Source organism: Cynara cardunculus (genome assembly GCF_001531365.2).
Source record: "Cynara cardunculus var. scolymus isolate 2C chromosome LG 13, CcrdV1, whole genome shotgun sequence".
Lineage (NCBI taxonomy): Eukaryota > Viridiplantae > Streptophyta > Magnoliopsida > Asterales > Asteraceae > Cynara > Cynara cardunculus.
The window spans coordinates 7,059,738-7,074,158 of NC_037540.1; the positions used below are offsets into that span (position 1 = coordinate 7,059,738).

The 14,421-nt window shown below is 34.0% G+C and overlaps 1 protein-coding gene across 1 annotated transcript; it reads right to left on the minus strand.

Moving 5' to 3' along the window:
* Positions 1–3,834: 3,834 nt before the first annotated feature.
* Positions 3,835–11,287, minus strand: LOC112525217. Its single transcript, XM_025135243.1, has 5 exons — positions 10,529–11,287; positions 10,360–10,437; positions 7,620–7,693; positions 7,429–7,536; positions 3,835–4,063 (listed from the first exon to the last, which is right to left on the minus strand). The coding sequence occupies exons 1-5, from the start codon at positions 11,274–11,276 to the stop codon at positions 3,947–3,949; spliced, it is 1,125 nt and encodes a 374-aa protein (XP_024991011.1). The 5' UTR covers positions 11,277–11,287; the 3' UTR covers positions 3,835–3,946.
* Positions 11,288–14,421: the final 3,134 nt, after the last annotated feature.

Here is a 14,421-nt window from a genome sequence, read left to right on the forward strand (position 1 = left end):
GGTTTTGGGAAGGTTTATAAAGGTTGGCTAAAAGATAAGTCGAATTCAAACATGATGTAATTACTGTCAAAGATATTGAATTCTGAGAGCATGCAAGGACTTGAAGAATGATGTATAAGCCTTCTGGTCTAACTTGTGTTTCGTCAACATGAGTTATATTTCAAGGCTCTAATAATCGTGAATTTCTAGATTCGTTCGAACACGCTGAAGTAGATACTTCTAAAGATAGATGAAAGACTTGCTAAAAGATCCTTAGGAATATGATTCGAGCAACGTGTGTTATGAACGGTGTCTTTTCAGGGACCTTTTCATTTGTGTTCTTGGAATTTTACCTGAAATATGATTTGAAAAACGTAATTGTGAAGGCCAACAACTTAACAAGAATGCCTTGATCGTTAAGGTCTATGAATTTCACAACAACATTAGGCAAATTAGTCATCATAGCTTGCTAAGCTACAATGACTAGTTTTTCCAATGTTTTGAAATTCAAGAACCTAACGACGAAGGCACCCTTGCCAAGTTGCTGTCTTTCGCAGTTACGTTTTTCAGATCATATTTCAAGTAAAATTCCAAGACCACAAATGAAAAGGTCTTTGAAAAAGCCACCATTCATGACAACCATTTCCCGAATCATATTTCTAGTGGATTTTCTAGGAAGGCTTTCAATCTTTCTCTAGAAGTATCCACTACAGCATGCTCGAATGAATCAGGAAATTGGGGATTGTTAGAGATCAAAAATATAGTTCATGATGATGAAGCACAAGTTAGAGTAGACGGCTTACCTTCCATTCTTCCAATCGTTCCATGCTCTCATAATTCAATTTCTTGACGGTAATTATATCAATGTTTTGAATTGGACTTGTCTTCGAGCCAACCTTTATAAACCTTCCCAAAGCCACCTTCACTTAAACCTTTGATGAGATATAATCTCCATGTTTCTTAACAACACCATATTATTATCACTCCAAACAGACCAACATTCATCATCGGTAGAATGGAGACAAATTCAGCTTCAAGTGAAAGCAAACTGAAAGAATGCTTTGTAAACAATATGACCATCATTGTTAATGTTATGATGGGTCGATAAGGTACGAAAATATCTGCTACGAGGAGAGCCATTGAGAGAAAACGATGAAGATTATAATGCTTACATGGTGTGTGTGTGTGTGTAGTATGTGAGATAATGATACACGCTGAGCTCTTGAAAATTTATCTAGGAGCCATTTCTATTTTAATGAAGAAGCCAAAGAGTTGGAGAATACGAATCAAATTACTAATTTGGTGAAAGAACTAATCAGACCAAATTGCAAGGTTCACGTGAAGCTTCAGGAAACCCAGCAAAAAAAAAGGCACTTATGATGCGTTTTGAATGGATTTCATCTCTATTTTGAAAAGTTGCTCTTTATTGAGCTGGTTTTTTAATGCATTTTTTAACGAATTGGGTTCTTGTGCCTGTATTTTTTTAACAAGCTGGGTTTTTAATACAAACATAGGGAACCAGTTCGTTAATTTATTCAGGAACTCAACTTGTTAAAAAATTTATGAGGTCAAAATATTAAATTTTATAAATATGAAAATACGAGGTTTTTGCAACTTTATGGGGTCATATAACCTCAAGTCTAAATCCGGTCTGGCCACACAGGGAGGTACTAGTGAAAAATGTGATCATAAAGACACGTTCGGTTGATTTTTCAAAAATACAAAGAGGTCCATAGTGCCCACAAAGAAAAAACGAGAGCTTGTTAAAAAAAATGTAACACGGAAAAAACTAGAGGTCCATGGTACCCTCGTCACCGAGGAGGGACTAAAGTTCCCATGAAGATGAATACGTAATCTAAAATATGAATTTTCCATAAATCAAGTGTCTTTAACCAGCTTTTTACTTCTTTATCGTTTCTCTTTTTTGTCATACTTTTGCCTTATTTGGAGTCTTCACAAAAACACTCTGTTTTTAGTTTTAGGACATAAGTCAAGTCTACATATATCTTACCTAGATTGGGTTCACGAGAAACCAATATGTTTTTGTGAGATCCATGAAACCATTTTTTTACACTTGAAACTTCACAGCAAAACATTGTGAAGGTAAAAAAACGAACTTTCACAACAAAAATACTGCGAAGGTTACCTTCACAGCATTTTGCTGTGAAGTTTCAAGTGTAAAAAAATGGTCTCACGCGTTTCACAAAAATAAGCTGGTCTCACATGATTCCAAGTTTATCTTACTTTTCAAAACTCCACCTATATAGATGATTCATTTGAGTACAACTTTCCTTCATGGAGAAAAGTGTGTGGTATGATGCATTTTCTTTAAATAGTATTGATTACCAAAAATATAACCATTTCTAAACATATGGACTAATAATTAAAGAAGGGAGGATAGAAAGTAACATGCAATGGAATCCATCTCAATAGATAACTACTATAAATGGTAACCTGATGCTCATCCAACAACAATTTTTCCAAAATAATTTTTAGACTAAACTACAAATTTGGTCCCTGTGATTTTTTGATAATAACACTTTCCGTCCTTGTAGTTTTGAAATTAAAAAATGACTATCGTGGTTTGTAAAAACATTCGAATTTGATCTCTTATTCTAATGGCCGTTAAAACATTCCGTGAAAATATATACATTTTCGTCATTTTATCATTTTTTTGCTTTTTACCTAGTCAAAATTGATTTTATGATTTTGATGATGGTTTTTGATTGGATAAAAAGACAAAAAAAATGGATACAAGAATGAAAATGCTTCTCATTTAACATAATTTTTTAATGTTCATTAGAAGAAAGTGATCAAACTCGAACGTTTTTTACAAACCATAACGGTCATGTTGTAATTTTAAAACTACAGGGAAAAAAGTGTTATTTTTGACAAACAATGGGGATCAAATTTGTAGCTTACTCTAATTTAATTTCCCACCTTAATAGTTAATTGTATTTTCATTTTAATTTTTAAAAATGTTGTCAGTTGGTTAATTTTTTTTTTTTAATATTTACAGTGTTCAAGTCTTTTTATCATAAAAAGATATTCAGAAAAATGATAAATCTAAAATTAATGCTAAAAACTAAGAAAATGATACAAACAAGATGTGAATTGAATGGACACCTAAGATGAGAAAAGTCATGCAAACCAACTCTACAAAGAAAATTTGTATTATTCCTGTAGTTTCAACTTTCAAAATATATCGAGTTGCACACAACAAAATGATACGATCACACACTTCACTACCTTAATTTTTCTAACCACGACAGAAAAACGGAGTGATGCCTGTGCCACCGTACCACTAGTGTGGGTCCACCCCTGCACTCAGCACATCATTTTTGTTACCAAACTATTTATATTTATTTGTAGAGTGAAAACCGTTAATATGGTTCAAACACGTGAAAATTAATTTTTAAACCATTCAATAAGTTTGACTTTAAGTTATAGTTCATATTATTTCACGTGTTTGTTTTTTATGTGTATTTGTGCTTGTATATCATATACAAAATGCATTTTCATATTTTTTTTCACACACAAAACAATTCTAAATGTTTATGTATATAAACTAACACTATAAGGAATATTCCACTTAAACATGAAAATTAGTTTGCAACTTTATAACATATTTACGGTTTTTATTTGATTTATTTTCCAACAATTACTACAATAAAATTGTGTTATTCCCACCGTGTCGAGGTTTCGAGTCCGCTACGAATTGGCCAGTCAGCCTAGTTGAAATCAACCAAATACGGTTGGTTTATGTGGATTTAGTCCGGTGGTCAAGGAGATGGACATCATTACAGAATGAACCAGATGATTCCAATCATCAGCGAGGTTGGTGCATTGCAAGAATTACACAAGCAAAGCATATTGTTTCATTTACCAAATAATAACGTTAACAAAAAGAAATCATGGGCGATTTGTGCCACATAAAAACGATATCGTTTTCTACTACATTAATTCCTTAAACAGGTGGTAACTCTTTCACGCAATCCGAAGCATCGGAAAGGAGTCTCTCGTTAGCCGGCTTTAATCCCTTCTTCAACCACCGATTTACAAGAGCCAATTCGATTTTTCGCACCTATAAACAATCGGGCACGTCAATTTTGCAGCTATAGACAAAAGAATTACCAATCCAAGGCATATGAAATGAATTCCGAATGATTAATAAGCCTCATATGATCTCATTACAATTTGAAAAGATGATAAAGCTTCAAAACCAAGCCAACCCAGTAAATCTCACACGGAATAGGCTCTAGGAAGTAGGTAAGTAAAATGTAGACAGACATTTCTTTCTACCCCAACGGGTAGAGATGCTGTTCACACCTACAGCTTCATTAAATGTAAATTTCGTGTAAAATGTAGACTAAAGGGTTGTTTGTTTACCTCTTACTAGTTCCATTAAGAGACAGTCTTTGAATCGTTAAGAGATGAATCTTGTTTGGCAGAAAAAAAAAAAAAGGTCTGTTTCTTAATGATTCTAATACCATCTGAATGATTTTGTATCCTAGGCCTCTCTTAACCATTCAGCGCCCTAATTTCATCGTAAACAATTACCAAACAATTATATTTCATTTTGCACTATATCATGAGAGCCTCTTAATCATTCTGCACCAAATCATTCAGCAACTGCGAACCAGCCTCTAACACATAGTGTTCACACCTACAGCTTCATTTATGATTTTTGGGTCATTTCGGGTGCTGGAGGGGCAAGTTTTAGAAGAAGATACAAAGGAGGGATAGCATCTTTTGATATGATTTAAAAAAACAAGGGCATGTGGCATTAGCAGACAAGCTTCTGGCCTTTCTACACAACCATACACTTGCAGTATAAATTACCAAAAGAAGAAACGTTAAGACGGAGATGTTTTTAACTCAAGCCCGAACTTGGTGGTTAAACTCTACTGCGGTGACGATACTGTAAGGGAGGTCCTGCGGAAAAATACCGACATACCATGGTCAACCATTTCGTTGTACATATTTGTATGATTATTAGAGAAGGAATTGGTTTTCCTTTTTTAACTATAGTCCTCAGCTTAAGTACACAATTTACAGAGTAACGGCTATCGTGGTTTACATATATATCACCACCACAAGCATCTTCATAGACTTGTAGGTATAACAAGGATCGTTGTTTTTATCTCTGCAAATTGTTTAAGTAAATGTATTAGCTAGTTTTTTTGGTAACCGCAGGTGTCCAGATCAGCTTGGGTGCGCCTCAACTAATCCCATGGGGCCCTAAAGATAATGGGCAGGAAAATTGGCCCTAAAGAGACTCGAACTGGCGACCTATGGATCAGCTGTTTGGGAGAGGTGCAAATTGATTGTTTAGCTCAGCTTTTAATTTTGAGTTCTGGTACAGGGATTAGGCTTCATAAGGTAAAAGGGTTGAGAGGAAGAAGAGCTTCCAGGGTGTATGCGAATCCTAGAGGAAAGGAGGTGAGTGTTCATAACTTCGTATATCAAAGTTTACTTTTATGAATTAACAGCAAACAGATTGATTCACCATTACCATCAGCCATGTGGGACACAACAACTTTAAGAACGGTTCAGTTAAGAAAAAAGCACATGATACATGATCAATTGTGAAAGATGGGGAAGAAACGGTAAACCCACCAAGTACAAGAATGTCACTTGGCCATCAATTGGGCACCCGACAAAGCCAAACCAAACGAACCCTGTATATACCATGCAAAGGTAAGGGTCTCAGGGGTAGGATGTATGCAGCTTTTTCCCGTGAAGACCCCCGAATTTGCAAGACAAAAACCAAAGGAAAAAACAAGAGAGCAAACTACAAGTGAGAGTGTGTGCAAACAAGCAACAGGTGCAGAGTTAGTTTGAGCACAGTTACTACTTGTACTCTTGGGGATCGAGCATTATATATAGTTAGTTTGAGCATTATGGTTCCATTTTTTATCCATCTAGGCTCATGGGCTATTTCATAAATGGGGATGCTCCTCCCTTAATGAGATTTATGACGTTTAACCCTATTCACACAAAGAAGTTTCCTAACTTAATGCAGCAAACTATGATCACTCAAAAGAACCCCAATACGATCTATGGAGAATCACCACAAACAACAGCTATAGAGATATCTAACAGTGTTTTAATGGGCCCAAACTTAACCTCCAAAACGAGAATTTAACGTGGATGAAGAAGCCCATTTAACTGCAGTGACCAACTTTAGATCAATAGGGAATTTGTGACAGAACTGCCATCACCGAGGCAATTTTCAATGGGACAGCTTTCTCCTCTCATTGTGTATTTTCTTTCTTTTTTCATCGAACAGCTTCTACTTTCTCATTAAACAGCTTGCTCTTCTTTTCTTCTTTCTCCTTGAATAGCTTTTTTACTTTCTTCAAATTTTCTATTTGTTCTTTCTTCATTATCATTTACTTTTTACCGGCTTACAACAGTAATCAGCTAAACCAATTATACAATTAATCAACTATTATTGTTGATCTATTTGTTTAGCACAATTCCTGCCACTAGAACCAAGTCAACGGACTATAGTATTTAGTTTTTACTAATATGTATTTATTTATTTATTCATTACTTAATTTTATTATATTCACTAATTTGAGTTTGATTTTGAAAATCAAATCGTTTATTTATCTTCTAACCTGATTCAAAAGAAACAGCATAGCAGTAAGCAATTCAGCATACATGTAGTAATTTATACATGACACACAAAGTTACTGATGCAATCATGTTTCATATTTTGACTTATAAGATGTGTATTATCTATGTGAAGACTTAATTTTTTAAGTATGGACCTGTCTAATGGTATTCAATTTTCACAACAGAATTTTAATTTGGCGTTGAAATGATATTATAAATTTCAACGTAAAGAGATATAGACAATGAAACAACACATGGTGAACAATAATCATAGAGGGAGCCATGTTGCCAAGGCATCCTGGCGGTTGGCTATAGTCATGATTCACCATGACAACTATGTTCTTAATGAAATAAAATCACGTCAATACAATATCAAAAGGATGTTCAAAATCCATATGCAAGAAATGACCCACATAATACAGGTCCTTACTTAAGGATGCATCTGGTACCCTGACAAGACATGACAGAACAGGACAAGGTAGACAGTTGTTCAGAGTTTGGTAAGACAGGACATGATTGATAAAATGACCAAGTTACCCCTAATGAGTTGTTTATATTTTTTCTATATTTTGATTATTCTATGTAATTTATTAAATTGTAATAAAATAAATATTTTATAACAAATATATCATTCTAAGGTTTTAGTCTAGACGATTAAAACGAGTTAATGACACCAAACATGAAGTTCACTAATTTCCAATTTTTATTTTATACCTTTCTATATCTTTTTTATTCTTAATATTTAATAAATTACATAAATTAACCAAAATATAGAAAGTGTATAAAAATAATATTTTGAGGACAGTAAAGTAATGGAAAACAGACCTGCTTAACAATGAAAGGCTCCTCTGCAAGACTCAATGGTGCAGTTAATATAGTAAGAAAGCCATTTCTGTTTCCGTACACGATGTCTGTAAACGGACGATCACCCACCTGAAACAAGCAGTATTGTTTTACTGTTTTATTCAAATCCAATACACGCTATATCGTAACTTTTCAAGATGTTTACTTAGTACCATTATGAGTTTTGACGAATCACATCCAAAGTGTCTTTCAATTTCTTCAGCTGAACCAGCTGGCTTCTTCACCTCTAGGATAAACAAACAAAAGCACAAAGGCCACGCAAAATAAATTATACCAAGACAAGATACTACTACAATGATAAGTGCTATAAGTAGCACATACATCGAAAAAACATAAGACCTAAAAACTAAGAATGGAGTCTTATGTGTTGATGTTTCTATCAATCAACACATGCAGACCCTAGTGAATAAGAACCCAAAGATTATGATGCCAATAACCCAAAGAAGTAGACRGTACAATCTGATATGGAATAWATCAAACAAGGCCTATCCTAGCCCCTCATACTTTAAGTAGCTGATGACACCAGCAGTTGACTGAAATTGCTCCAACTCCTTGTCAATCTAGCCGAAGTAGCAAGCCCAATTACATCCTGTCGAAGGCCATCTATATTCGAATAAGACCTAAAAAGCCCTAATGTTGCTTAAACTCTTAAAAAAGGACTCCGATTGACTATGGCTACAGGGTAAGGGATCCTAGTCTTACCCAAACTGTGGATCTATCAGCCAGAACTAACACAAACATGTTACTCATCCACACAATTCATTTTATACGCTTCAAATATTTACACACTTACTCTAGATTTCCCTTCTCCACAGTACTAATTTGATTGTTACAGCTCATGACCCTCTCTGGGTCGAGTTCAGGTAGTGCTTTCATATTCCAGCCATCAATCTCCATTAGATTTAACAGCCATTCATTGAAGGTGCCTTGAAGATTTCACTGACATAATAAGCATRATGAAATAAGTTGAATCTGATTCATTGCTCAGAAGACCATGGTTAATGAAGATCAGAAAATGCTCTCAACAACGTGCAGAAGAAAGCATGTGGTAAGATCACACAATTGTGAAGGACAGATTGAGATCCAAATAAGTTCACTTTAGGTTGGAACAATGTGAGACARTGAAAGTTACATTACATCAGGTTAGAATTGATACAYTCATACAAAGCATAACAGAGGTCACCACTACCCTTTTGGGTGGTCCGGTTGTTAGGGGACCCAGTCGAACAACTTCTGAACTTCGTATCCATCTAATTGTCCAAGCAGATCAGAAAAGATCTAGTAACCTTCGCATCAGCTACAAAAGCTATGGTGAATTCACYAAAGGGCCTTTGGCCTAGCGGTATCGTAGTCTTTGGCCTCCTAAGAGGTTAGGGGTTCAAATCTCACCAAAGGTGAGGAGAGTGTGTGAGTTTATTTGTTGCATTTGTCGTATATAAATATTATATACTTCAGGAAAAAAAAACCTACGATGAACTCTGACAAAAGGCCATAATAGAATTTGGAAGGTATGAGGTGACGATAAGACAGCCGAGGTATGTAGCAGGCTCTTACTACACTATGATGTCTGCTGATAAGCTGATAACCAGCTGTTTTCCAAGTCAACCTAAAGATCTAACTTCTAAGTCATCAAACAGATTAAGTTTTAGCAAAGGTCATATTTGTACTGTTATTGAGATTGACATACATGGRTCTGGGATCCTAATAGGCTAAGACTGTCTTAAACTCCGATGTAACCTAATACTAAGTTTGTATTAGTGRTCCCACTACATAATAAACCTATTTCCTAACACAACCAATTGCCAAGAACAATTATCAAATTGAGAATATAAAGAACATAACCATTTATTTGCCGTACACCATCTAAATGAAACTTCACTTTTCTAAACCAGATTGCTTCTACATTTAGATGTTAGTTTACTAAAGTACCATATGCAGACTCGAAGGATGCTACTTCAGAAAAATCAACGAATCCCAGAGTATATATTTATCAATTCTTTAAGATATGTATCTCATTCTCTGAGGTAAAGGTCCTCTTCAACCATGCCACCTACTTTGATTCTAGTCTATAAAACCAATTTCCTGTTGATAACCTTTAGGCATGTATCATCAAGGTTTTGACCAGAAAGTTCGTCAGGTCCCACTTTTGTTGCAACATTTTCCATCAATTACCATTACCTATCAAAGGGAATTGTTGACAGGCAATTCCCTTTATCTCAGGGAATTGGTGAATCTTACCTGGTTAGCGCTTACTAGGTAAGAGATACTTATATGCATACTATATCCAAATTTGATTCATTTCTGCATTCAATTGGAAAGAATATCTTTGTGTTGATCCAATATAAGCAACTGTAGAAAACTGATATGATAACATCTAATACATAAAGGATCTGTTTACAAACCCTACCATTAAGGCATTTTGTTGCGCTTAAAGGTGGACACTTATTTGGGTGTTAAGACTTCTATTTTCTGTGTCATTGCCAGATCAGCATCAACTCAGGCACTCACTCCAGTTATTCCTGTGCCTACAGTTTTGGCACAGCCCTGATATGCAGTGCACCTATTTCCTCCGGAATATCAGCACTGTCTTTGGAGAACCTTCACTAATATCCCATATATTGCCCATTCATATTTTCCATTTGATGAAACATATATCAATTAGTTTGTGAGGCTCTCCAAGAATGTCGTACAATCTCTTTCAGAAGATTATTGGTCATGATATAGGTATTCGTCTTGAAAGCTATAATGTTTTTAGTATAAATATTTAGCTTTTCTTGTTGATTTTGTAGAAGTGACAAAAGGCTGGATGCATGTGGTATTGATCAAATTATGACAACTGATATGAATAAGATGTAAATTTTCTTACAAATGAACATAACCTTAGTGACTTACTATGTCTAATTACTCGAATTCCAATTACATACTCAAGTGCTCTAGCTTTCCTGCCATCAGGGTCATACTCCTGAAGTCCTGATCCCCCAAAAAGATATGGTAAACACATCAGACACAATACAAAAAGAACATAAATAAAACATATATCGGCTTGAAATAATTGGATTACCAGCAGAGTTGCTGAAAACCGCAATGTTGTTCCCAAAAACAGATTTGCAAGAGTCTACAGACGCTGAAAGAGGCCCCCATAAAGCCAATGAGTAAGGAACAGTAAGAGTATTGTCCTTGTCAAAGACAACACCTTCAAACCCTTTTCTCTTTAAGGCAGCCCAATCAATGTACCTTATATCAGGAACTGATACATGAGGCATCACCCAGTTCTTGTGTCTAGTAATCACCGAAACTGAAAAAAGCAATCCCTCCACGTTAATCCTCTGCCCTAATGCCGCTTTTATGTCTGCCCACCACATGTTTGCGAAATTGACAGTACTCAATCCACCCCTGTCTCTATCTAAACTTTCTTTGATTTCGTCTCCGATAATCTGTCTTCTATCGTTCTTCCCCCGTCTGTCGTTCAAGTAGATAGGAGAAGACTCGTAAAATCGATTAAAGAAGGCACTATCGTCATCGTCGTCATCATGGTGGGAATTTCGATGATTTTCCTTGTTGTGTTGCTCGTTGTCTCGGCTGTCTACGGCAGATAGAGTGTAAACGATGGCAGTGGTGAAATGGGATGCGGGAATTCTCTTGTGGGAAGGACGAAGACGAAGGTGGAGGTGATGATGAAGATCTGAATGAAGAATCTTGATGGGGTTTGTAAGGAAACAAGAATGGGAGATGGGGTGTGGAGGAGCAAATGTATAGAGCATTTCTAAGGTTTTATGAGCCCCAATAGGAGGGGTGTATCCTGCTACCATGGAAACCCCATTTTTCTAATGTAAAACCTGACATTGTGGAACCTCGTGGGTTCTTGTTTCCCACTGAGGAGTGAGGACCGACCTTATCGACGTTTCTGGCCACTAGTTTACGGACCCTGGCTCAAATCTCTTTTTCTTTCTTCGTGATTTGAATTTTTATAGAGTTAATTACGATTTTAGTCCATGTGGTTTGTTGAATATTGTCATGTTTTAAAATTACAGTTTTTGTCCCTGTAATTTGTATTTGTTGCCAGTTTGATCCTTAAAACTAACTACGTTAAAAATCATTTATCCAGATAAGCGCTTACCAAGTAACATTATCTCACCGGATGAATATAGTAAGAACCAAAAATCTTATCCGGTAAGAGCGAGACAATAACCAAAAGTCTTACCCGGTAAGTAAGGACGACGACTCTTACCACGGTAAGCGCTTACCATGTAAATTGTTGTATATAATGTCGTTTTGGTAGACTAAAATCTTACCCGATAATTACATAATAGTGTTAGTGATGGCTTTTAAGAGAGTGGTCAAATATTTAAACCATAGCTAGTGGATTAGATTCATTTGAACTCAATCTAACTCGATGCACCTGATGTCAGTGTTCCCTTTGATATTCATAGTTTTCATAGCAACCGATTAGTTCTCTTTACAAGTGTATCACATTACACCCCTAATTTTACTTTCTATTTACAAGAACCGTCATCATTCTTCTTGTTGTTGGTGTGGTTTTTTCTTTGTCCACCATGTAGCATGAACGATTAATTAACGATAGTTTTAGTGGTTAATGGTTGTTTAAGTATGATGTTAATACATCTGCTCTGTCATAACCCAACCAATCCAACCCCACACACATGGGGTCGAGTTGGCTATGTTTTACATTGTTTTTGACGGTTTGAGATTTTCTTAGCCATACTGGTTGGATTGAATTGTTCAAACGATTTTAAATCGGTCACTCCAGACCAAGTGCATTCATAAATGCTATGGTTATAAAATAATATGGCGTACTTCTTTCAATCTTGTTGATCTGTATACCGGATAGCATCTAACTTAAGTTGTATCTTAATAAGAATAAATTTTAATAAAAAAAATGATTAATAAGTAAATATAAAAAATACTTATTAACATCGTAAAAATTTAAAGAATATTCTTAAGAGAATCAATGTTACATAAAAATACTATATTTTTTAGTAATATATATATATATATATATATTTATTTATACTAGTTGTGTACCCGCGCAATGCGGCGGGAGCGATGAATTTTAACAATTATGAAGTTCCACTGGTTTTATAAGATAAGATTTAACGATGATATAGGTTACACTTGGTCTTTACATATTAATACAATTTGAATAAATAAGAGTTATGGTTCCAATTACAGACTATCGATGACAAAAATTGTATGACAGTTTAAAATCCAATATATATAAAATCCAACATATTTAAACGACTCCACAAATGTATTCGATTTACACCAAAAGCAAAGAACCAAAAAACTTGAGTTTTAAGATAAACACTCAAAAACAATAAGAAAAACTACAAATTTGACAGATCATAAGCCATGAAAAAGACAAAAAAAAGATGAATTTTAGAAATGAAATTTCAACTGATTACCCTCTTTCTTGTCCAGAAACTCAGATTAATGTTGAATTAATACATGTATGTATGTATGTATGTATGTATGTATATATATATATATTTCAAAAAAACCCAATAACATATTATACAGTGCAATTTGGACAGCCTAACTCTAAAATATATATAATATATATAAATAAATAACTATAAAAGTATAAATCGTAAAYATTAAAAATATTTTTTCACAGTATATATAATATATAATAATATAATTAAGTAAAAAATTATTCAATATTGGACTCATTTCGAAGGTATTAACGAGACGATTATAATGGTGTAACTTGTTAAAATAAAAATGTATTTTTTAAACATGTTTTAATTGATATACGATTATGTATGTTAATTTGATAAAAGTTTAAAATGAAACATTTAAAAGTAAAGGACGTAAAATAAATAAATAAATTAATTAATTATAGGGGTATAAAGTGTAAATTTAAAATTATAATTTAAAAAAAAATGTATGTGAGAGATTGAGTGTATGTGATGAGAGGAGGGAGTGAAAAGGTGAAAAAGTGAGTATAAATGGTATTTTGGTAATTTAGAAGTTTAAGACTTTTGCTAAATTTGTTTAATAAGATAGTATAGATATAATTGGGATCATGTGAGACAAAACTGTTTTCGTAAAATACGATTTTCACTTGAAACTTCACAGCAAAACACTGTAAAGGTAATCTTCACATTGTCTTTGTTGTGAAGGTTCGGTTTTTTTTACATTCACAACATTTTGTTGTGAAAATTCAAGTGTAAAGAACCCAACCATATATATATATATGTATAGAGAGAGAGAGAGAGAGAGAGCTTGGTTCAAATACTAACCAAGATTTTTGTGTTAACCTTGTAAACCAATTTTGGCCATTGATTCTTACAATAAAGGGTTGTGATTAATCATGAGAAAAAAATTATATTTTTAAATTTATAATTTCAAAGAACACATGTGAACAAAGGGGAAAATGGTATTTAGGTAATTTTCTTTTTTATGTAACTCCCATATCATTAATTGGTCAAAAAATCTCATTATTTTTATTAATTTATTTTTGTTAATGTAAGAACCATATGAACAAACACACACACACACACACACATATATATATATATATACACATATATGAACCATTGTGTCAAATACGAACAAAAATTGACATATATATGAACTTGGACTGTATAACATTTATGAACACAATATGAATATAATAAGAATAGTTGTTACACGAAAGTAAATAAATAAAAAAACAGGTATGAACACAATATGAACAGTTTGTGAATAATAGTTCCTTCATTATGAACACATTCAGGAGCAAACCAATGTTGAGATATGCAGCTAGTGTACATATGAACACAATATGAACAGTTTGTGAACAATAATTTCTTAATTATGAACACATTCAGGAGCAAACCAATGTTGAGATATGCAGCTAATGTATATATGAACACAATATGAACACTTGTGAACAATTCTTTAATAATTACATATGAATTCGAATTCCGATTGTAGTCATAGACGATTTTA

Bases quoted from the DNA above. Each gene is read 5' to 3' on its own strand.
- LOC112525217 (XM_025135243.1), bottom strand. From the start codon at position 11,276: ATGGTAGCAGGATACACCCCTCCTATTGGGGCTCATAAAACCTTAGAA. The intron at 10,438-10,528 runs GTAATCCAATTA...TTGGGGGATCAG, and splicing joins GGTTTTCAGCAACTCTGCTG to GACTTCAGGAGTATGACCCT. The intron at 4,064-7,428 runs GTCTGTTTTCCA...GATTGTTTATAG, and splicing joins AGCCTTTCATTGTTAAGCAG to GTGCGAAAAATCGAATTGGC.